The sequence below is a fragment of the Centrocercus urophasianus genome, unplaced genomic scaffold (genome assembly GCF_019232065.1).
Source record: "Centrocercus urophasianus isolate 14NV4802_14NV808 unplaced genomic scaffold, USGS_Curo_1.0 seq_46, whole genome shotgun sequence".
In the NCBI taxonomy this organism is placed as follows: domain Eukaryota; kingdom Metazoa; phylum Chordata; class Aves; order Galliformes; family Phasianidae; genus Centrocercus; species Centrocercus urophasianus.
In genome coordinates this window covers 3,156,104-3,180,446 of record NW_024885044.1, presented here as the reverse complement: position 1 = coordinate 3,180,446, position 24,343 = coordinate 3,156,104, and the positions used below count along the sequence as shown (strand labels likewise).

Below are 24,343 nucleotides of genomic sequence, written 5' to 3'. Positions count from 1 at the left end.
GGGAAGTGTTCTCAAAGTCATTCCCACCTCAAAAACTCTACAAGCTCACACAGCGAACAAAACTGCCAGAGAGGTGAAAATTCTGCCAGGCAGAGAAAAATAAAAAGCTGCTGCCCAACCTCATTTCAGGCTCAGCATAAAGACAATAGATACACCTTAAATCCTGCGCTATTCCATTTCCCCAGACCAAATTTCAGCTCTCACTGACCCAAACCACTGGGGCAGACATAAGGTTCCAACAGTGAAACAGAATACTACGTGTTCTTAGGATACAGGGTCCTGTTGGCACATCAAGGTAGGCAAATCCTCCTCAGCTGGCAAACAGGACCCTTAATCCTAGAGGTCAAGCAACCTGCTGATGAGCAAGTATTTGTCCAAATCAATTGGGCATGCAGTAGAAAGGACACTGTGGGTCTGAGAGAAAGTTCAAAAGAGAAATGATCTCTGCTTGCTGAAGCACAGCTACATAATGTGCAGACAGTAGGGAATCAGAAAACTAGTTTATTGAAAATAAAAACCAAACCACCAAAACCAACCAACCAGACATAAAAAATACTCACATACTTTCTGAAAAGCTCACTGCTCAAGCTAAATGCACCCTCTGCCACCTTGGCTGTAGGGCCAGCAGGACTCCCTGCACCCTCGTTCTTTCTCTGCCCAACATAATTTGGCTGAATTTAATTGGTCCCAAATACCAGCAGATAGGTAAGCATCCCTCTTTCATACATACACGAAGGTCACCAAGCACAAAGGCGCTTTCTCACTGGGACAAGTCTTGGGAATTACATGCAATTATCTGCTCCCACAAAGACAGGAGCTCCCATTTGCCAGAACCACAAAACAAGCACAGGAAGATGCACCTACCTTCCTCTTTGGAGCTAAAGCCTAAACACCACTAAAACCATCCTGGAACCACTCAGCCTGCAGTCCAGATATGTCCATACTTGATCCGCAGTTCATGGTCTACAATGTCAATATAAAGCCTTCAGGATTCCCTAGAAAGTTTTCTATAGCATTTCCCAGTCTCACCATTCACTTCTGCTGAACTGGGATTCATCTTCCAAGTCTGCTCTCCAGCAAAGCGTATTCCTTGTTTTCTGTGCAGCATTCGCACCGCAGTACAACAGCACGACTCCCACTGGACCCTCATTCCCCTTTGGAAAGTCAAAGACAGAGAATCTTGGACCTCCTTCCTAGGCAGTTGTCAGACAGACCTGGTAAGCACAGAGCAGGGGACTCTGCTTCACGTTCATTCAGTGTTGTTGTAGGGTTCCAACATCTTCTTCCTCCTCCCCATGTTCAGCGTGGTGCAGCAGCAGCTCCAGGTCAGGCTCAGAGTGCCTCTCCTTGTGTAGATTCAGTGTTTTCTCACCTGCGTGCAGACAGCTCATTTACTAAAAGCCAGCTCAACCCTGCTGCTGGCAAGCAGCTGGAATCAGGTGCAGCTCCTGGTGAAACTGCAAGAACGCCTACAGAGAAACACAAAGGTACTGAAAACAGAATCACCTCTGGAATTTACGGCTTTGAGAATGACATGAAGGGAGATTCCTGACAGACAGACAGCAAAGCCAAGCCAGTTCAAGAGACTGAGGCGGTCTCCCAGCAAGTGTGTGGCAAGGAATAAAACACAGATTTCCTGTGAAAAGAAAAAACATGACAAGTGGCAGCACAGGACCTGACGTGATGTGAATAAGTTATTTTGCAGCTCAAGCCTAAATCAAGATGTCAGGCTGCTGATTTCCACCAAGTGTCCTTCCATGTGTAGAAAGTTCTAAAAACAGATTCCAGAATCAGAACAACCTGTCAAACTGGGAGTGGGGATTTTACGTCCCCTGATTGAACTACTCATCTAATCTGGAAGTTATAGGTTTACTACATAGCTGAGTTTCACGTGTCACCAACTAGCTCAGAAGTACATGCATTGCACTCATCAAGGAAGGACAGAACATGGAAAACCAGACTGAGGTTTACCTGGGGTAAGGATAAACCAGAGGTTTACCTGGGGGTAAGGTTTACCAGACCTTATCCAGGTCTGATGCAAGAAAACACTCTTCTTAACTCTCCTCCCTCCCACACCCTCCATCACTCATGAGGCCCACACGTTCTAGTTTCTCCCAGATCCCACCAAACTTTGGATCTTAACATATTTAATTTCTCTGCCCTTTTTTGTCAGAGCAGCAGGGAACACGAGCCCTCACTGCAAAGACAGCAAGTCAAAGCATCAAGCTCCTGCGTGAGGAGAATAAAAATCACAGGAGATGACTTCTGAGGCTGTAAGGAAGTTCCCACCACATTAGGCTTGTTAGGGGCGACTCAGTACTTGCCCTTTAGTATTAGAACAGGAACCATGCCTTACCTTAAAAATGCCAGCAATAGAAAGGGTGAGGCTAGATGTTCTGGAAACCAGGAGGAACTCAGAAAAGCCTAGACCAAAGGCAAGAATTCCACCCAACAACAGCTTTCCTACCATACAGAACGTCACTCCTGCTTCATGGAAATGGAAAAGCCTCTCTGATATGGACAAAGGCAGGCCTAGGAACAAGAAAGTGAGTAGCAGAGAACCCTTCCCAACCCCCAGGGCCCCCCCCAAAAGGCTCAGTTGAGCTTGAGTGTTCCCCTTATTTCCACAAGCGTGGCAAGCTACAATTCTTATGTGCTCTGTGATATTCTACTTCAATTATATCTTGGTCCTTGTAACTCCAGGATTGCTTTGTAAAGTTCACAGATGTTCACTTCTCTGCATGAATCATCTTGAATCAGCTAAGCAAACTCCCAACAGCTCTATTAAGCTACCCCTGCTTTTCCTAATTAACTCACGCACCCTCAAACACTGCAAACAGAGGGAAGAGCACCAGGAACATGAGTGGCTGCAGGTGAAACATGATATCAATGGGGTTCTGGAGCCCTGCAAGAAGAGAATCAATAATGGTAACAAGAAGCCACAGAGTAAACAGTTCCTCAAGCTATTAGTACTACATGTAGATATAAATCTTCTCTGCAATGCCCAGGCTGATGCTGCTGCAGAGGCCAAAGAATCCTTATTACCCACCAACAGACGATCCCCATCCCAGGTTTCAAACGCTGTCCCTTAGACAAGAGGTCTTGCTTCTGCAGTTAAGTTACAGCCTCCTTATTCCCCACCTTTTGCCAGCACCGCCTCCCAGTTCCTGCTCTTTACATACCCAGTTCAGCCTTCTGCATAAGGATCTGTGTGAGAGTCCAGCGAACACCCCCAAGGAAAGAGGCACAGAGCACCAGCATGAACCCCTGTGTGTTGAACTGCGTGGACTTGTAGGTGAACATGAAGAGCCCCCCAGCGATGAGCACAACCACCAGCACCAATGCCACCCTCTGGGTGAGAGCAAACACAAAATCACTACAAGGTCTCCTAGAGCTGGACAGTTAACTCTTTCAGTCATCCACGCAATAGCATCCCTGCTCTGATTATGTTTCTCATGCATTTCATGCCTCCCTGCACCTGAGTTTCAGCCTCCTCAAAGCACTGCACCCCTTACCATTTCCTCCAGCTTGAAGAGCAGTGAAAACAGCAGGATGAAGAGGATGGCAGAGGATTTGGTCATCGTGTAGCTGCAAAGACCAAAATACATTACCGTTATCTTCCAATGCAGTCCTTCCCAGCAAAGCACTATTGGGAAGGAGATCAGTGTTATGCAGCTGCCAGACAGCCTAACACAGCTCCTGCATGGCAACCCCACCAGGCCACACGCAGCTCCAGATACTGATCCCAATGCAGCACTTTCCAAACCCCACCAGACGACTCCCAAGGAAGATGAGATCTGTACTCACAGGGAGACGGTGACATACAGGAAGCTCCAGTTACTCAGCCCAATATCCAAGGAAGTTGACAAAGCTGAAGAATCAAAGAAAATGTTCTGAAGTTAATTGTCTTCCACCCCACAAAAGAAAAACTCTGCTAACTGACCACAAACATAGAGCAGAGCCAGAAAAAAAAGAAAGGTTCTTTTCTCACAAACTTTTCAATACCAGCACAGCCTGGATATGTTCAGATTTGTTTCTATCCTTTTCCCTGTGATTCAAGTTGAAGACAAAGGCTAAATTCCAACCAGAGAAAGCTGCTAATATAACAGAAACACTGGGCTCAGAAGAAGACTGCGAGGAGCAGCTTGTTTACCAGAGGCTCACACAGCCATCCAGAGGGATCTTGACAGGCTGGGGAGGTTTGCTGACAAAATCCTCACACAGTTCAACAAGGATGAGGGCAGGGAGCACTTGGGAAGGAACAACTCCAGGCACAGTACATACAGCAAAAGGCTGAGATTACCTCATGGAACAGGTATTCTTAAAAACCATTTCCAGGCATGTGAAGGAGAAGAAAATCAGGCGTAGTAGTCAGCAGAGATTCAGCAAGGGGAAATCCTGCATGTCCAATCTGATAAGCTTCTATAATGAAATCACTGTCCTGATGGAGGAGAGGGGAGCAGTGGATACTGTCTTCCCAGACTTCTGACTCCCAGAAAATACACACGGTGAAGCTCTTGAAGCATGGGCTGGATGGGCAGTCAGCTAGATCAAAAACTGACCGCACAGCACGGCCCAGTGGGCAGCAATAAGTGGTAGAGTGCGGCTGGGGGGCAGTAATGAGCAGGATATCCCAGGTGTCAATACTGCGTCCAGACCTGCTCAGTATCTTCACTACAGATTTGGATGATGGGGCAAAGTGCACTCAGTAAATCCACGTGAACCCGGGGGAGCTGCTGATGCACCAGAGGGTCAGGCAGTCACCCAGAGGGATCCTGACAGGCCAGAGAGCTTTGCTCACAAAAACCTAATGAAGTTCACTACGGATAGGGGCAGGTAATCACACTCGGGAAGGAACAACCCCAGGCAGCAGTGGTGCTGGGCTGCCCGGGTGGAGGGCAGCTTTCCAGAAAACCTCAGAGACCCAGCGGGCACCACAGTGAACACGAGGCAGCAGCGTGCCCTCCTTGCTGCTAAGGAAGCCACCTCTGGGCCACGTGTCACCAGCAGATCAACAGAACTGATCCTTGCCCTCTACTCAGCACTGGTGAGGCCGCAGCCCGACACCGGGCCCCCGGCACAAGGGAAACACAAAGGGCAGGAACACAGCACAGACCCACAAACAGATGAACGGAGCGGTACGACTCCCACGAGGAGAGGCCGAGGGCTGGGTCCGTTCAGCGGAGGCTCAGGGAGACGCTACCGACGTCTGAACACCTCCCCGGCCGGAGGTATTTGCCGTCATCCCGCACGCAACACAACCACGGCCAAAGCCGCGGGCAGCCCGCGCCGCCCCATCCCCGCCCGTACCTGCGGGCGCGGCTCGGCGGAGCCACTCGGCCCAGGACAGCGTCGGCGGCGGCCGCCCGGAGCGACAGCGCAGCACGGCGCGGCACAGCGCCGACAGCGCGAAGATGAGCAGGAGGTGCAGCAGCGTGGCGAGCAGCGGGAACGGGAAGCTCTGCGGGACCGACAGCCGCCGTCACCGCCGCCGCCCGCCTGCCCGCCGCCCCTCCGCCCGCCGCCCCGCACCTTCATCAGCCACTTGTTGTAGAAGGTGATGCCGATGGAGAAGCCGTAGTAGAGCAGCACCAGCGCCGCCACCAGCGCCGCCCGGCCCAGCGCCGCCGCGCCCGTCCCCATGCGCCCGCCCGGGGCCCCGCGGAGCGCCGCGAGGAGCAGCGCCGGGCCGCGCCGCTGACGACGCGGCGGAAGGCGGGACCTGAGGCGGGCGGAAGGAAGGAGGCCCGGGAGCCGCTGCCGTGCTATTGGTTATTATTGGAACTCGTACAAAAGTCGCACGGCGGCCGAACGCCCGGGACGGCCGCGCACCGGGAGCTTCCAGCGGGCCGGACCGCAGCCCCCGTCAGCCGTAGTGGTACACGAAGTCGTAGCTGCTCGGCTCTTTGGGGATGGGCGGCGGCGCCTCGGGGATCTGGATGTTCTCCAAGTCCAGCAGCCGCAGCTTCATCTCCATGCTCAGCAGCGTGTCCAGGTCGCTCCTTGTCAGCTCGCTGGACATGTCCTTACCCAGGAGAGCGTTAAGCCCATCGATCCAGATACAGTACTGCGGAGAAGAGGACAGCTGACAACTCCAGGCATTATTGATTCCCCTACACAGCTCCAAAATAGGGGGGCAAACTGCAAAACCCAACAGAAAAACAACAAAGCAGAGCGCACAGATTCCAAACTAAGTCGGAAACCCAGAGGTGGTAAGCGTGAGCCCAAGGCTCCACAGGGAGTGACAAGAGCTTCTAGTGGGGCCTACCAGCACAAAAAGCAAACAGTAAGAAGGAACAAGGGACCAAATGGGACAAAATGAAGAATGCCTTTTCAATGAGGCTCAACTGACTGTGCTTAGTCTCCTGCAATAGACTTGTTCTATATTCTGTCCCTTCACTCCATAGGGAAGTGGTCATGGCCACACACCTGCCAGAGTTCAACAAGCTTGGACAACACTCAGGCACAGGGTTTGAATTGTGCTTTTTTCTGTGTGGAGCCAGCAGTTTGCTTGGATGAGCCTTGTGGGTTCCTTTCAACTCAAGAATTATTTTATGATTCTGTAGTTAATTGCTGTGCTTCTTACCTCATATTTATTAGGTGCGATGAAGTTTAAGGTCTCATCTGGGTCATACAGAATCGAGAAGGCCAATTCTAACACTTCCTGAATGGAAAAGAATCTCTCACTCACTGATGGAACAAAACATTACATTGCTTTCAGAATGCTCACACAAGAACAGCAGTCTTGCTGCAGCTCAGTACACCTCCCTATAGCAGCATTAGTGGCCTACAGAACAACTGGCATAAAAGCTCACAGCACACTTCAATCATATGGAAAAAGTCCAGATAATTGTTTTGTTTTTTGTTTCTGTTTTGAAGCAGGGCAATGAGAAGTTGCCAATTGAGAAGACCAACTACTCTTCATGTTTGCTTCTGGCCTTCATATCTCCATACCTTTAGGTATTATTTATAGTCGAAAAACAGAGCAGTTACCTTGTTCTGCTTCAGTGCACTTTTCTCCTTCATGTGTGGACAATCCTTCCCCGTGACAATGGCTTTGATATCTGCAACTGGAACTAACAGTGGAAAAGTAAAACTCACACAGAGGAAACACTTATCAAGAGACAGCACTTTGTTTTGTCTTTGCAACTGAGCATTTTTCCTGTTTTCTAACTCATTACTGCAGTTTTCCAAGACACATTACGAGCAGCACATCCCTACAGTTGTCTGTTCTAAGAAATGCCAAGCAACTGACAGAGCTCAAAGGATTTGTGCAAGGGTCAAATATGTATCTCATGGTCGTTAGGAGCTTCAGCCACAGTCATCCTTTTTTCTGGGATGGTCCTCATTAGAACCACTAGATGGCAACACACAGAACACTTACTGTGTTCAGAGAGTGGTAATTGGGACTTACTTTTTTCCTGCAGGGATTCAAAGGTCACTTCCCCCTGGGCATTGTCTTCCAGATCTCCATAGTGTAGCACTTTGTGGTTCAGAGCAAGGCGACAATACCAAAATCTTTCTGGAACTCAGAAAAAGTAGAGCAGGCTGAGCAGGATCGTTCACCTGAGATCTCACAGCCACTGACCAATCTCTCTACCCCTTCAATTCCTCAGCATTACTGGCTGTTTATGAGGAGATGGCTGTATTCTCAGAAACACACGTTTCTTCCATCCCAAACTACTGGTTGCTACAGACAGATCAGGTTGCCAGCTTCCCTTTCTGGCAACACGCTGCTGACAAGTTAATCCATTAGGTATTTTTTGCCTACAGCTCTCGTGTCACCTCACCTTGTCTTCTGCGATTTCCAATTTTTCGAAAGCTGCTTCCCTCACAGAGCCTGTTCAGCCGCTGCTGCTTTATCAGCTCCAAGATCTCAGGCTGGATTTTCTCTCTCAGCTCCCTGGCAATCAAACATGGAAGAGTAAGCAGGAACTAGTGACAACAACAGGCACAGGGAATTGTTCTTGTTGGGCGCTTACACAATAGGAGGTGACTGGAAGTCATCCTGGCTCATTCTCTCAGACTGGCGCAGTCGCAGAATCTCAGAATAGCTCAGGCTGCGCAGTTTACTCTTGAACTGGTCCAAAGAGTTGGGTTTGGAGGGGAGAGCCCGTGTGATCTGTTCCCTCACAACCTGCATAACCTGAAATAGGCAGGGTGAGAAGTCACACTTTTGCTGTTTAATGGCAGAAAAGATCTAGGGCTCAGCTCAGTAGCATCAAAAAACGTAGCCGTGGCCAGGAGTGTCAGTGTACTGGTGGCTCTGAAGATCCAAACTAAAGAATGATCTCAGGTCACACCAAATAAAGATTGGACTATCCTTTACAGCCCACATCGAAGCCCTGACGTACTCTCCACCCCCATCTCTTTATCCAAGTGTACTTGTCACGCAACCAAGGATGAGTGAACACACTGTTCTGCAAGCAATTCTACAAGGCCTCCTCACTCTGACAGACCTTATTAAAATCTTCTGCTGTTGCCCTCATTTCTTTCCAGGTCTTGTTCAACAGCTGGATGCAAATGGCAAACAACTCCTCAAATGCACGGTCGTGAGTGAAGAACATGGGGTGATAGTCGTTCCGGCCTTCATTAGCTTCAGGAATAAACAGAAACCACCATCACATGAACATACAGAACAACAGCTAATAGAAGTAACTACAATCCACCACAGTGACAGAAAGGCAGTGGTGTACAATAGTACTTACTCACAGAGATAAGGACAGTTCAATGCTTTGTCTCCCCATAGGCAGTCTGTTGGGAACTATGGCAACTATCCCCAGACTTCATCATGCAAGCCTCTGCAATGGATGCACTCTTTTTGGACTAGCCTCCCCAGATGACTGCTTGCAGTTGTTTCCCATTTTCCTCTGACAGAATTTCTTATAGTTGCTAATTGCTTTAGAATGTTTTTGTTTTTCTTTTTTGAGACTCTCACAGCTACTTGACTTTTAAATTTATGATGGTTTCTAGAATGATTTTCTTACAGCATCCTAATGAAGCTTCAGAAAGCTGGAGTCTTCCACTTGCTTCAGTTTTTTAACAAGAACCAGAACACATACAACAAATTCTCTTATTTAAATTCAATACTAGTATTATGGGGAAACCGACAATGCAATTCCAAGCTACCCCTGTCCTTACAAGGCAGAAAAGAGACCAAAGTACAAATGGTCGGGAATCTTCACCAATCTGTGTGTTAACCCAGGAAACATCAGCCCAGTCACTCAGGAGACTGCAGGCGAATGTTACTTACGGAGTTCCCCAACTTGTAGGATCTCACAAAGCATCCTGGTAAGCTCAATGGCACTGCGTCCAAAGGGACACTCATGTTTATCTTCTCGACTGCTGTTCTCCAGAACAATCTAAAGGAAGAGGGCAGAAGAAATAGCCAGAAGTGTTGCTGAGGTGCTGCTACTTGCAAAGAACAGCAGCTTTACTTACCCTGATATAGGTGTCCTGATGAAACTTGGCCAAGTACAGCATGTTATCCAATGCCAACATCCCTGGAGGAGTCTGAGTAAAATCCATAGCTGGATTGATGTGATTCTGCAAAGCGTGCAGAAATAAACCAAAGAAATTAGCCCAAAGAAATGCTGTGAGACTCTTTCCCAAATTCATTTTACAACAGCCTGCCTATCAAGTACTCCCTCACATCTTGCCAACAGGTAACCTAGGACACCTGCTATCTAAACTTTCTAGAAAAGAGGCCAATTCTGAGTTCTTCAAGAATAAGTATCTTCAGAGGATGTGCCTAATGAGCCCTTGCACTTATCCAAACAGTAAGATCATAATAATCTGTTCTGGAAATCTGAGTTTAGTTGAGTTTCTACAAGTCAGATATAGAAACATGGTGAAGCAAACAGCTGTTTCTGTTGCTCCCCGTCCACCCCATCCCACTCTCTAGGTGCATACAGTGAATCCCAGCATCTTGTAGTCCTTGGTATACATGGCTTTGCGTTTTTCTGTTCCACTGCCAGGGATGGTGTTGCTGTCAGACTCTGCATCAAATGCAATTCTTCTCAACTCAAATATGATGTCTCTCTGTGCCTGAGGGACGGAAGGGAAGGAAATGGTAACATGCAAGCAAGCAGCAGGGCACCGTTTTCCCCTAACACAAAACCCACCTCTCTCCAGAGTTCACACAGTGAACACAAGCAGGTGCCAAAGGTCATTGACGTTACATAAAATGAGGCAACCCAGGTCAAAATGGCAAGTGTCAGTATAATGGATATTACACCATGTTCATTTGTGTTATCCTTTAACTGCCCTATGTTTACTTACAGGCAATCTTCAAGGATTCAGATAATGCTAAGGTACTTCTTGTTTAAGACTGCAATGTATTTAATACTTAAGTAACAGAATTCTTAATAACTGTCCAGCTTCCATGCACATTGCAAAGAAAAGTATGAAAAAGGACATGCCCTCCATTGAGGCAGAGGAATCAGTTTGACAGCTAGCATCACACTGGTCAGGAAAATACATGTCTTCCAGCAACAACTGTACCTGTAAAAGCCCCACAGCACACGGCAAGTCAGTCATGAGCATACGAGAAGCTCAAAGACCACAGTGCGAGCAGCAGTTTCACCTTATGTACAGTCTACTGCAAATTCAGCAGAGTAAAGCATCTCAGGAATAAGGCCCCTTCTACTTTCTATCAGCTCTAATAGTGACCTGATCATTGGGATCCATCTTGGTCATCATTCTCTCCTCCAGAAGATTAAACGTCAGGACCTGCAGCACATACAGCTGATGAGCCATTTCTGTTTTAATTGGGCAGTTTCCTCTGATCACATGCTGCAAAAGAAAAAAAATAAAAAAGAAAAAAAAGAGAAGGGATGGAATGAATATAATACAAATGGACAGTGAAGTATTAGCTGCAGGCAATATGCCAGGTTGCATCTACATCTCTGCATATGAAGGTTCAACTGTTTAACCTCATAGTCCATCAGAAGCATAACGATAATGCTCTCTAACAGCAGGAAGCAGCAGGCTGGTAACTCCCTTTTGAACATTTCACTTTCCTGAAGTGCTGTGATGGCAGCAGACTTTAAACTGTGCACAAGCGAGACTTTTATTAAGAAAACGTTAGAAAGCGTTCAGCCTTTTCAGACATACTCACATTCAGGATTATAGATCTCAGGTGCTTCTGGGCAAATGAATTAGCCATTTCCTGTTGGAGATTCAGAGATGAAATAAAAATGAGTGAAACATAAGCAAGAAGTCCACATCACGCAGAAAGGAGGAAAAGAATGAAGCCTATGAATCGGAGACAGCGCTGACAAATGACAAAGTGCTTTCACCACAGACTGTCAATTTAGCATGGGGTCTCACCACAAAGCAAGCAGTTAAGTTGGGATGCAATGGTCATCTTTACCATGGCACAATTCATGGATGGCTCCCATACAAAACATCATTAATGTGGAGGAAGGCACTAAGGTAAACCAAGAATAGAAGAAAATTTAGCTTAACACTGAACATCTAACAATACTTGGGTATCAGAAGATATGGCTGCAGGGAGCATACTGTGGGTTGCCCCGAGAACCTGTGATCTACAAAAGGCTCCTCCAGTAAATATTCTCCATCTTTCTATACCTAGGTTCATACCCAAGATAACAAGGACCAGAGGACACAGTGTTCAGTTCTCATCCATCTCAAAACTTGCCCTCTAAAACGTGCACTGCCCTTTGTTTCAGCTCCTAAAAAGATGTTTAGGAGTCAATTTAAGGACAATCTGAAGAACTGCTCCAGTTTACAAAAATAAAAGGAAATTTTTCTGTTGCTTCCTTTACTGTCTGGCTTCCTTCCCCAGAGGAGAGCTTCCCAACCATCAAAACACGATGACAAACAGTTACAAGTATCTGCTTGCTGTAAGCCTTCAGTTCTGGGACCACTTGCACATACACCTGCAAAAACCTAACCTGCACTTCCCTTGCAAATTGTGAAGATTCACTTCCTGAAATACTGGCAATCTCATTCCACATTCTAGGAGAACAATACAAGTGCTAACATCAAGATGGAATACTATCAGAAGCTTGCTGATGTAAGCAACATTTCTGAGTGAGAAAAATCCATTGGGTGATACACGACCTGGTCCAAAAGGACTACCAGCCTCACATCTCTTCACAGCCCTATGCAATTCATATGGAGAGCTGGAAGCAGATGTGCAGTTTTAGTCAAATACACTCAGAACGTACTATTGATTGAGCAGCAAGACTGTTCCTACTGCTCATATCAACCCTGCTGACAGGTTGTAGAAGTAGTATGGTAAATAAAAATACATGTAATAGCCTCATTCTGAGTCCCTATTATCACTTCTGCTCCAAGCAGAAGCCTGCTAAAACAAGAGTGCTATGCTGACTGATAGCTAAGCTGCAGCATCTCCAAGTCAAGCAGCATTCATGTTACAACCAAAATAAGCCAGTGCTTTTGTGGAGGGTATCTTAAGAAGCAACTAAATGAAGTAGGAAGTGGTTTCAGACTGCCCTGAGTCACTATTTTTAACTGTGACTCATAAGAGGCATTATTCTACTAAAATAAGGGCCACTGTTAACATTTTTTCATGCATGCAACACAAAGAATTCTTACTCAGAAGTAATTAGTTTGCACATGGGAGAAAGTAAGAGGGGACTGAAGCACAGAAACAGTGGGAAGGACAAAGACACTTAAATGGTTCTTAACAGTATAGTAAGAAGCATGAGCACACACGCAGCCTAACCACTGCCAAAGGATCTGTGTGTAGCACAGAGTCCAATAACACCCACTTCACTGCCTGATGGGGTCACAGCACTACAAAATTGTTCAGGTTGAAAGTGACCTCTTGAGGTCATCTAGTCCAATCCACCTGGTTCAAGCAGCATCAGCTAGATAAGCTGCTCAGCACAGTGAGTAGTCAGGTTCTTAGCATCTCCAAGGACAATCTCTGGGTAACCTGTTCCAGCATCTGACCACTCTTCACAGATAAGTTTTTTTTCCCCTCACTTGTGTTCAGACAGAATTTCCTGGGTTTTAAACTGTGCACATTGTTGCTTGTCCTATCAGTAGGCACCACTGAGAAGAGTTGGTCTCTATCTCCTTTATTCCCTTTCATCAGATATTTATACATCCACCTACGCCTTCTCCTCTTCAAGTTGAGCAACACCAGGTCCCTTCAGCCTCTATATGAAAGATGCTCCAGTCCCTTAATCATCTTCATAGCCCTTCATGGCCTTGTGTATTGTGTTCAAGGAAAGAAAAAAGTAATACATCTCACAGAATTGTTTGCTATGAGATTTATTATCCAGGCTAAATTGCCTACAGAGGAATATGTTCCTTCTCATCTTCACGTGTTAAGTGCATCGATTAATTTCAGATGATGATGCAAAATTTACTGAGGTCATTGTTCTCCTTCTGAAGGGGCTACACCTTCAGCAAAAAATGAATTATTTAGGTTTAAGGAGACACAGATTTCTAAAGAACTGCCTCCAGTTTTAAATTTGTTTCACCTGATTAGTTTAATAGCATAGTATCAATTTTCAAAGCAAGACTTGTATGATCATTAATACCTTCTGCACATGCCAAGTCATGCAGTTTTCTCATGCTACTGAATCTTTTCTCCCCTTCATAATCTGAGCACATTCCCAGGACTGCCCCCATCTTTTTCCCTAGGCTCATCCACTATCTGAATCTTGTATGCACTGTCTCTAAGATACAAGGAGGCAAAACTAGAGAAGAGCTACTATGCCTATGGTTCCGCATGACCAGCCCCCAGCCTCGAGTTACTTACAGTGATGGGCAGGTCTAGCGGGTTAAGCAGCTTGTCCTGATGGCAGAAAGCAAAAAAAGGCACAAAGAGAAGCAGACAAGATTTAGCTCTGAGTCCAGAAAAATAAAAACACAAACAGGGCACTGGAGAAGAAAGGCTTAACACAGCAAAGCTACACAATACAGACATACACACATTTTGCATGTGGCTGAGATGTCACAGGGTCCCTCAGAGCAGGTGCTTCATTTCTCCCATTTGCCATCAGAAATATCCCCATATGACTTCAGAAATGCATTTTTGCTGTTGCTGCCTTTTTTGTGTGTGCGTGTTAAGTAAGCACATCCAACATCAAGGACGTTACCCACGACCTCCCTCTGCCTTCCACTGGTCTCCCATACAGAATGCAGTTTCTTAAAAAAATTAATGCTGTGCAGATTATTTTTTCTGTCTCTTAAGGCCTTTCAAATTCATTTCTGAGAATCCTTACGTGTCTCCAGAACAAATGATTATATGGGACATTTCTTCTCCATAAGCAGCTGTTTCAGAATGGCATTAAGTTCTTAGCAAGGTCTGAGGTCTGCTTTAGCCAAATAATGCAATTTTTAAGGCACAACAGTCAAGCAGTAAATGTGAAGTAACTTAGTAAGCATTATTTGGGTTTAACTAAGCAACTACAAACCTGTCTCTTGTCCTCAGGTGCCTTCAGGAAGAGGGCATTGATCAGGGCAATGGCATATGTCTGAATCTCTTGGTTTGAGCTGCAGGAACAATAATGGGAAGATCATAAGATGATAACAGGCCCTTTGCCTGTGTGTAAGAACATTTACTGCTCTTTTGCATTTCAAGCAGGATTCAGGTAAGCTACTTTAGTGCCATCCAATCTTTCCTGCAGAGCTGCAAAATCTGACAAATCACCAGTAAAATAAAAAAGGACAAGTCAGTTGGGAGGGACCTACAAAAATCATCAAGTCTGACTGCCTGATCAGTTCAGGGTTAATAAAAAGTTAATAAAAATTATCCCAATGCCTCTTGAACACTGGCAGGCACGGGGCATCAATCATCTCACTAGGAAGCCTTATTTCAGTGTCTGACCAGTCTATAAATTTCTCCTAATTTCTGTATAGCTCCATTACCAAGAAGGTTGTGTGGGCTGAAGCACAGCAGACCTGAGCTTAGCATGACAGTTTCAGCAGAGAAGGGCATCACTACAGCCCAGTGGTAATGCAGTCTGTTATATGGCTACAGCTAGAAACCTTACTAGAGAAGTCCTTTTTCTCTCCATGTCAATGGAAGCCACTGAACACTTTTCTCTCTGCCAATGGAACTAATGGGGAAGGATTACTCAAAGGTATGGCACTGCCTTCCAACCCCAGCATTTTGGCTCAACCCAATTTTTTTCTTGTTTTCACTGAGTTGCACTAAATTTAAACATTAGAAATCCTCAATTTCAAGTAAGACATCATATTAGAAGTACTTTAAAGATAGCATCTTCATACGTTTTAAAGATAAATGTATGTATTTGCAAATTAACAGAGATTCACAAAACTGATTTGCATCACACCATTGTTTGGTGGGTACTCACACTTGCAGATGAGAGATGAGCTGCCCCACAGTGATCTCTTCTGCTATCTTCTGATACAGAGTCTGACTGTTCAACACCATACTTTCTAGAATGGCTAGGGATCGTTGGAGGATGGAGACATCTACCATAGGCTGACTGACATATCCTGCAATCTAAAACCAGATGAACCATCAGGTCAACAACAGATGCCCACCCTGCAAACCTTGTGGTGAATGAGACAAAGTAAGGGAAATATGACTCAGAAAGCTGAGATGGAATCATATCACACTGTGCTATCACTGTGCTACTTCTAAGAGTCATTTTGCTGGACCTGGAAGCTGTGTCAAAGCACAAAAGAAAAAAAATAGCATCCACTCATCCCCTTTATCCAAACTCACCTGTTTAATGAAGGTTATTGAGACCATGTCCCAGGAGACGATACCATGGTCCATGAGCTCCAAGAAGGCAGTCAAGGTGAAAGCCAGCATCTCACTGTAACTAAAAAAAAAAAGTCACCAATACAACAGACAAATAAGATTTTGTCTCAATTATTATACAAGCATTTGCTGTAAAGTTAGCTGCTTAATGCTACTTCAACAAGCAAAATTTGCCTCTGCTTGAGGCCCTGTTTTATTAAATCAGTACCCCTGTTCCAGAGTTATAGAATACAGGAACCTTACTGGGACAGAAGCTTGGTCCCACTCTCCACAAGCCGTGTCAGCACAGTAATCCCTTCCATGTTGATGAACTCTGTGGCAAAGGTCACATCTGCTGAAAGTTTAGCCAGTTCCTTCATGGCATCAAGTCGGACTTCCATACTGTGTGACTGGATCCTCTCCATTAGCTGGCGAGCTGCCCTAGACTGGGAAGGAGGGATGATGCCATTACAGACTGGAGACTGAGTCCTGTCAGTATCAACAACATTCTCTGACACATCCACGGACAGGAGAAAGCTACAGAGATGCAAGCATTTGACAGAGTAAGTAGCAGCAATCAGCTGTTGTAAGATGGACTAAGAAAAGGCTGCTGTTGGTGACAGGCAGGCAAGTAAAAAGTATTCACCCTAACATGTAAAAGAAAATGTTTTTATTCTTGGTGAGATGAGTGGAAGCGGATATACAAATCTAGACCAAAACCACTAAAGAAATATGATGTTCAAAAAAAACCCTCCAATTCAAAGCACAGTACAAGCTCACTTTAGGTATCCATCTGACATTCTCTAATACTTCCCAAACATGGATCAATTATATCTTCCCAAGCATCTCTTGCCCAAGTAACTTCCTCCTGCCTACATGTTCTCAACTCCATGCCATGACAGTTGCCCAAGATGGTTTATGAATTTTTTTTTAAAAGGAAGCTACAGCAAATCTGCAAAAGGTGTCTACTGAGATTACAGTAACAAGAATTCACTAGGAACAACTCCCAGAGGACCAAGTTTATCTACTGTTTTTCTTTCTACATGATGTCCAGTACTCTTGCTTTCAGATAGATACCAACTGCACTCGAATTGAGAAAATAAGAGTCAGGTGCCTTACAACATACAAATCTCAGATATGCAATAAAAATGCCTGTTTGGATTTATCCACAGAAAGTTAAGGGCTCTACAGCCCTGGGGGAAAGAGGAAGAAATGGGCAAAGAAAAGCCCATTACACTAGGAGAAAAAGGGATGTGAGGAGCACTTACTGGGGAGACCGCCAGCTGCAGGATCGTTCCATTCTTGATGTCACAGCGAGTCTGAAAGACAAAAGAAACAGAAACTACAGAGAAGTGTCTGAAAAGTGATGCAACTGAATCTACAGTGCACACTTGCATGCAGAAGTAAAGGGGTTCCTATACCACATAACCCTGTTAAGGTTATTGAAATTGAGCCACTGGGTCCTTGCACCAACAGGCATGCAAATGGAGAAGTGCAAGGTTTTTCACTGGAACGACACCTGCTAGTGAGTACTTTTGATAGCAGAGATACTGTCTCTCAAGGATTAGTAACAGCATTGCTCCATGATGCTAGCTCAGGGCATCCTCCACTCTTGCCTGGGACACCAACACGCTGCTGTCTCTCAGACTGACCTGCTCTGTGATGTACAGTTGAGGACCATCGGCATACCGTAATGTGTAGTATTCAGGGTTTGGCAGTGACCACCTGGAAGAGGAAGAACATGTAAGCCTCTTCCTCTCAACTAGGAACAGCAGCTTGATCACAGGTGGGTGGAAAAGAACATTCAAGCAAAACCCTAGCACGGGTAACTAAATCTCCTAAAGGCATAAGACTTCTCCTTGGCACGAGGGATTTCAGCCTATTCTAAGTCAAGCTCAGTAGATGTTTGCACTTCCAGAACAGCAAAAAGATTGCCAGGCCTTAGAGATGCTGAGTAGCTTCCACTGACATATCCTGAGAAGTGAAATTAAGATGCAAAGCCTCTATTTTCTAGAGCTTCTCTTCTTCCCTGACATAAACGCAGGCCCATTCTGTGGCTAGAACTGCAACAGGCAACATGAACGATGCTAGCTGTGCACTGACAATCAGAAGACTTGCCACAGTACCTCAGCAACACCTGTCATGGGGACAGACTTTCTGCATGACAGAAAGTAGACTTACCCATCACAGACCTCCTTGATGATGGATGCAAGAGGCCTTTTCTAAAAGAGAGAGAGAGAGAGAGAGAGAGAGAGAGTGTTCTCAGTAACCATATTATACTCTCAAGCACAAATAAACCATTTATGTGTTTCTGTAGCTATTGGACAGATCAAAACAATGGGAAGGGTGTTACAACAAAGGTACAATGATGGAAGGACCAGCACAATACAAAGGTGCTATTAAAAAAAAATAAAGAAATAAAAGAAGATTGCACACCCGTATCAGAAGATTCCAGGTTCACAGGGGAAGCTTCACCAAAGAGGGACCTCTAGAGAGATCCTTCCCCAGTGGCAGTCAGCCCTTAAATGGGGTCTAAGAGAGGGGCAGCCAGACTCCACCCCTCCCAATCACACAGCTGAATTGCCTTCACCTGTGCTCCCAGGGCTGAGTGGGTCTTTTCCCCAGATGCTCAATCAGTGGCTTAGGCCAGGACTCAGCACTTCCCATGCATCTACGTTCCAGTATGAAAGTTATAACGCATGGAAGAAATACCCTTCTACTCCATTTAGCTACAAGATCTCACCTGATCTATTTCCAGCAGCTGGGCATTGGCACCTGGCCATTCTACAGCTACTTTCACAATGTCTGAAGGTGGTGGCATCGCTCCAGACTCCTGCAGATGCTTTCACAACAGCATGCAACCCCCACACCTGTTAGGAGAAAAAACAGTGAGCAACTCTCTGAAAATGATTTGAATTGTTACATTTGACATCAAGCTTCAAAAGAAGACCAGCCTTACAGGCTGCTGGGCGTATTCAACATAGACAAAACATTTGGTATGTCAGGGACCAAGGCATCGTACTAAAACAACATTGTGAAGTTTTATGCCTAACATTAATCCCTAAGGTATATTTCTGAGAGCTTGCCAGAGTTCTCACACAAAAAGGAGACTAACTCTCTCATTTAACATCCACTCTGTATGGTCAGTTTTCAGGACTAACAAAACTAGAGTTCCCCAGATTTGGCTTCTACCAGAACGTGAGAGCAGGGGCATTCTGACCAGATAGCCTCCCTCCCATGGGCTGGTGATCACAGATGCTGTTATCAATTTCAGATATCTCAGTCTATTCAAGACACTCCTACGCAAAGTAGCCACAGTCAGCTTTATTCCTCTCCCTTCCTCTAACACCCTAATGTCAAAATATGAACACCCATTACAGAAGAAAAGACAACTCAACATCTGCTCTGGAAGTCTATCTTCCACTCCTTTATCTACCTTAGAGCATAAGCTTGTGTTCAGGGTTTGGTCCCAGACAGCTGTCAGACACGGTGGTTTGTGCTTCATCTGGTAGTAAGAGGCTGTAAAGAAAAGTACTTGTTCAGTTCTTTTTCAACCCCCTCCCACGTGGAGACACTTGCCCTACTCTCTCCCATAGAGACACGGGGAGGCAGTCACATTGAAGGCTGACACTCTCCCCCCAGCAGCTCTCAGATACAACAGCTTCATGCTTCCAGACATGAGATCTGATACGCCACAAAAGTCCTGCCCTTAAGGACTCTTCTTTACACTCAATTTCCAGAAAATCCAGAAGGAGATAAGTACACAAACTACGATTCCCCAGCTCACGTGGCACCTCCTGCTGGGGCAACCCAATTCAGCTTTCCCAGAGAGAAAGAACAGAACAGAGGTGAGATGATGCAGAGCAGGGGCAGTGTTTCACGCTTAACATACTTGCCCAACTTCTTTGATCAAAGAGATGCTAAAACAGGCTGAGACCTGAAGGGACACCAGCCACCTTAGGAGCTTTCCTGATGCAAGAAGAATGACTACTAAAAGGAAGAACAGATGGAAGACCTTTCCACGGATCAGCAAAGACTGAGCAGCTGCAGAGGTACTTGGCACAGGAAGCTGGTCTACATGACTGCACTGCCTTTGGACACAGTATGGTATGAAATCTGCTGAGTCTACCACAAAAGATGCGCCTGGCCTGTATAAGATGTTGGCCTAGAGAACCACAAATGATCTCAACAAATAAAGCTTACATGCCTCTTCCTTCCCTAACAAGGACTGGTAAGACCTCACAGACATGTAACATCTCAGGCACACTGATTTCTCTGCTTCTGCACACACACACAAACCTGCGAGCATCTTCTCACTCTGGTTACTCAACTTCCTGACTCAGAGTTCTAAGATGATGCACAAAATGCAGCTTTTCTTTCTCTGGCTCCAAGCCTAGAAAAGAGCTGCGACCTCCTGAGACAACCTTCTGAGAAGATCACATCTTATGTCTTCTCTGAACCCAGAGAATGACTGAGACCAAGCAGATGCCATGCAGAAGAGCAGGATTCAAGTCAAATTACCCATAACCCACTCAAATCAAGTTCAGCTTTGCCAGTTTCTCAAAATGATTCCTCCAGCCTTTCAGATAAGCAGCACAGGATTAGTTTAGAATAAAACCCCAAAAGAGCTGCCCTTGGAAAAGCAACAGACTCAGGGCACCAATCAGGCTAAACGTGTGTTGAGGACAGTGAGAGGAAAAACATTTATGTAAAGATTTCTATTGTTTGTGCATCTGGTTGGCTCTAATATGCAATTTCATACACCTGATACTTGACTTCTTAATTCTAGAAGGAAGACAATCAAGCTACCTCCCTCTTAAAAATTCACTCTGAATCAATAAATTACCTCTCTCTTAACAAGTCTGCCCTTCAGAGAATGCACACCAGGTTAAAAAAAAACTCCAACTTGAACACGGTGAGGTCACACAAAGGAAGACTGCTTAATTAGTATTAGCCAAGAGCTCAATTACATTAGTATTGCAAAGAAGCCTGCGCAGCCCACAGAGCTAGCTAGGCTCACTTACAAACAGAAAGCACTGAGTATATGCTGCCTTCTGCAAACACTGTCTCCAAACACCATAAGCACATGGTAACATATTCCTGTTTCTTCTCAAACTCTGATTATCCGTGCTCCTGTCTCTCACTCCAAGGAGGGATTTATTCAGGCAATTTACTCTTTGCTAAGAGATACACGCTAACATGCAGCACATAGATTTTCAAAGAGCTTCTAACCCTAAGCTCATACAAAGCTGCTGGTGCTATTTTCAAACCCACTGGAACCAGTAAACTGGACTCTAGCTTTTAATTCATTCAGAGGCAAATTTCGTCCAAACTATATTAAGAATTAAGGGAACACAGTTCTGTTGGGGTTAGTATCATAGCAAGCCTATGCTACATCCATTTATCCTCAGTCCCTTCACAAGAGGAAGCTCAATACCTGCTACTTCCAAGGGCAGAAAAGGTCTCCCAAGTGTGCCATACTGCACATCACAAGATCCTAAACATATGACATCTCTACCATCCAAGCATGCTGCGACAAAACAACAAGGCAAAACCAAGAGGGCCCATCAAAACAATGAATTCTTTAGCATCGGTCATAACAACTCTGCACTTGTCTGACCATTCTGTCTCAAAGATGAGCCTAATAAAACTAGGAGCCAATCCTTCTTGCCTCCTTTCCCTTAACCGTACACACACACATCAAAATCATTCAGACTCTCCTGACTTTTGCAGCAATAGCCCAGAACAGGCATAGCTCATCAACTAATTCTCTAAGCCCATTACGGCAATTACTACCATAGAAGTGGTAGCACAGCACCGTTCAGATTCTCCAGACAAAATGCCAGTTTGCACGACAGCTCCAAATGTGCAGGACCTACAGATTGCTATCTACCAGCTACAAGTGCAGACACGCAGTTTGCACATTTCCACTCACTGCTCTCCATGCTGCAACTGAAGCTTGTGATAAACCTCAGAGCCTCAAAAATCACAATCATGCAGCATAAGCACACACCATCTCTCACGCTCAGGTCGGCTTGCAAGAACAACAGCTAATTACTTTTTCCACAAATGAACTAGCTCGTGGCTAGAAACCATGAAAATCATCCAGCATTCAAAGTACTGCAAACACACAGTAAAGAGGTGAGGCTCAAAGACTATTAAGAACAGGACCTGCACTGCTATAGTAATACATCCACAATTAATTAGCATCTAATTGCCACCTCTCCCTTCAGCCTCTTGTTATACAGTCTTCTGCATACACTTCAGCTTCCACTGTGAGCTGCAACTGAAAGTTCATCAGGAGTTTAACTTTAAAAAGAGGCTGTTCCAGCACATGAGGAAATAGAGCATCTCATACGCCAAAGCAGAACTGCCCAGACTGCAGCAGGCAGAAGCCCTTGCAGCTCTTTACAAAGTTTGGCTCCTCCCTTGTGGAAAACACGATCATTTGAGGACATATTAAAGACGCTGATGTTATGGGAAATTCTTCATACAAATTAAATCTCGTGTTTCATCACATGAAGTACCACAGGGGCTCACTTGCAGCTCCCAAGGACAGCACACAATACCCACAGCTCCTCTGATTCTCACCGGGAAAACAGAATCCAATCAAGTCCTATTGCACTACTTTCAACACTACTCCACAGTTTTCTGCTACATACAAACTCAGAAAATAACAGACTTAGCAAATAAAACACAGCTTTGAGACTATTTCACTCAACAGCAGCATCACAGATAACCAAACAAGGAGGAATTAAAAACTCAAGAAGGTAAAAACTGTTCAGTCAGTCTGGGACAAAACAACATCTTGAAGCACCTGCACAGATCAGGCCCTCAGCAGCAGCAGCTCTCCATAGAGGAGAATAAAGACTGGACTAAGAATACAAAGAGCACCTCATGGCAGTGACTTAATAGGAGATGGTCTGACAAGTTTTTAGAAAAGATTTTACTGTGTGTCTGCAGCCATAAGATGACAATGCTAAATGTCAGAAGAGAGATTTTGCAGCACATCAGTGATGCATCTGATAAAACAACTGTTCAGAAGCTATTGTGAAGAAGCAGTTGCCACAGTTTCACATAATCACTGTGATCAGTTACTTACTGGTCTCTCACAGCATATTTTTTTCAAAAATCTCACATAAGCAATTCTCAAGGCTTTATGCAGGGAGAAAGCAGCCAAACTGAAATCCATCAGAAGCAAATTTACTGTGTTTTTACAGAGTGAGGTCCATCATATGAATCAGCAATGCAGGGCTACAAAGCAAGAAGAAATCAGCAGAGCCACTTATAACACACTATTCAAGAGACTTCTGAGAAGCTGCAAGCTAAAACAAATGGAGTATTTTAAACAGAATTTCCCTATTCACAAACTCAATCTTCTTTTCATTACAGATAGAACAAATTGTGCTGCACACAGAATAAAAATGAGGAGGATGAAAGAACATTCAATGAAAAAAAGAAAAGCTGCCTGGTAGAACCCTCCAGTTAACCAGTGCACGGCCGCACAGCTTCGGAAAACATCAGAGCCAATTTCCTGCGAGCCCCCAGCAGGTGGTAAGGACAGCCCAGGCCAAAAGAGGGGAGGTGCCATTAGCAGAGTGACCAACTACAGAGCAGGTCCCTTCCTAACTCAGCAGCAGGAGAGGGTGGCAGTCAGCAGTCTGACCTGAGGGCCGCGTACAGCCTTCCAGGTTACCTCACACACCGAGCAAAGAAACTCAATTCGCTGCAGAAAGCGCTGAACCAGGCGCTCAGATCTCTGCCCCTGGTACCCTAAGCCCGGGGCCACCTATGGCTGCACAAAGCGGAGCGAGCTGCAGCGCCAGGCTCAGCGTTCAGCACAGCTGCACGGACTCCCTAGCAAACACAGAAACGTGGTAACAGGCAAAAAGAGAGAAGGCTTTATTATTTTTCATCAGTCGAGCGAGCTGAAAAAGGCTGTAACGCCAGTCAGCGATAGCCCGGGGCGGGCCAGACCCCAACCTACGGGGTGAAAGATTCGTTTTGGTGAACCGCCGTCCAAATGTTCAGCCCCGCTCGGCTCCGGTAGCGGGTCGGCCCAGCACGCAGCGGGCTCGCAGCCCCAGGCCGAAGCCCCGCCGCGGAGCCTCCAGGAGGGGAAGGACCGCGGGCAGAGAGGAAGCGGCGGCGGCGCCGGCAGCCGGCCCGGCCTCAGAGCGGCTCCCGGCCCCGTTCACCCGACCCTACCGCGGCCGCTCCACATTCCACCTCCGGCACCTCCAACTCCGGCCCCGCGCCGCCGCCTCCGGTCGTCCCTCCGCGCGCTGCCATAGAGACCGCGGCCCGGGCCCCGCCCGCCGAGCCGAGCCCCGCAGGTGCGAAGCGGCCCCATCGGCGGCGCTGCCGGGTTTCCCCTGCGGACGAGCGGAGACTCGCCGGCCCCGGAGCCCCTCCGCCCCCTCGGCGCCGCCCGGCCCGTCCACGAGGACCAGCACAGCCCTCCCTGCGGCGGTTACCGGCGGGGCCCGCAGATAAGCGCCCGCATCGACGCCCGCGCCTGCGAGCTCCGAGCTCCCGCCGACGCCCCGCACCTCCTCAGCTGGGCAGCGCCGCCCCCGCCGGCGGCGGAAACGCGTCCTTCGCGCGGCGGAAGGGGCGGGGCCG

The 24,343-nt window shown here is 46.3% G+C and overlaps 2 protein-coding genes across 6 annotated transcripts; both read right to left on the bottom strand.

Annotated features, from left to right (window-relative positions):
• Positions 1-480: 480 nt before the first annotated feature.
• Positions 481-5,643, bottom strand: SLC35C2 (solute carrier family 35 member C2). Its single transcript, XM_042834354.1, has 9 exons — positions 5,533-5,643; positions 5,311-5,461; positions 3,808-3,871; positions 3,516-3,588; positions 3,183-3,351; positions 2,822-2,905; positions 2,357-2,532; positions 1,507-1,636; positions 481-1,372 (listed from the first exon to the last, which is right to left on the bottom strand). Exons 1-9 carry the CDS (start codon positions 5,641-5,643, stop codon positions 1,254-1,256), a joined length of 1,077 nt encoding a protein of 358 aa, XP_042690288.1. The 3' UTR covers positions 481-1,253.
• A 153-nt stretch (positions 5,644-5,796) lies between these two features.
• On the bottom strand, positions 5,797-24,320 carry ELMO2 (engulfment and cell motility 2). Of its 5 annotated transcripts, none has more exons than XM_042834377.1 (23): positions 24,271-24,320; positions 19,155-19,237; positions 18,462-18,588; positions 17,900-17,940; positions 17,371-17,443; positions 16,987-17,037; positions 15,983-16,164; positions 15,701-15,800; positions 15,324-15,475; positions 14,421-14,499; positions 13,763-13,798; positions 11,120-11,170; positions 10,672-10,794; positions 9,913-10,047; positions 9,442-9,546; positions 9,254-9,362; positions 8,460-8,596; positions 7,983-8,146; positions 7,791-7,903; positions 7,415-7,528; positions 6,994-7,076; positions 6,587-6,664; positions 5,797-6,067 (listed from the first exon to the last, which is right to left on the bottom strand). In XM_042834377.1, exons 3-23 carry the CDS (start codon positions 18,537-18,539, stop codon positions 5,867-5,869), a joined length of 2,205 nt encoding a protein of 734 aa, XP_042690311.1. In that variant the 5' UTR covers positions 18,540-18,588; positions 19,155-19,237; positions 24,271-24,320; the 3' UTR covers positions 5,797-5,866. The 5 variants fall into 5 exon arrangements, with proteins under 5 accessions (XP_042690311.1, XP_042690310.1, XP_042690312.1 ...); XM_042834376.1 differs by having other exon boundaries at positions 24,196-24,281; XM_042834378.1 differs by having other exon boundaries at positions 5,799-6,067; positions 7,415-7,522; positions 24,196-24,281.
• Positions 24,321-24,343: the final 23 nt, after the last annotated feature.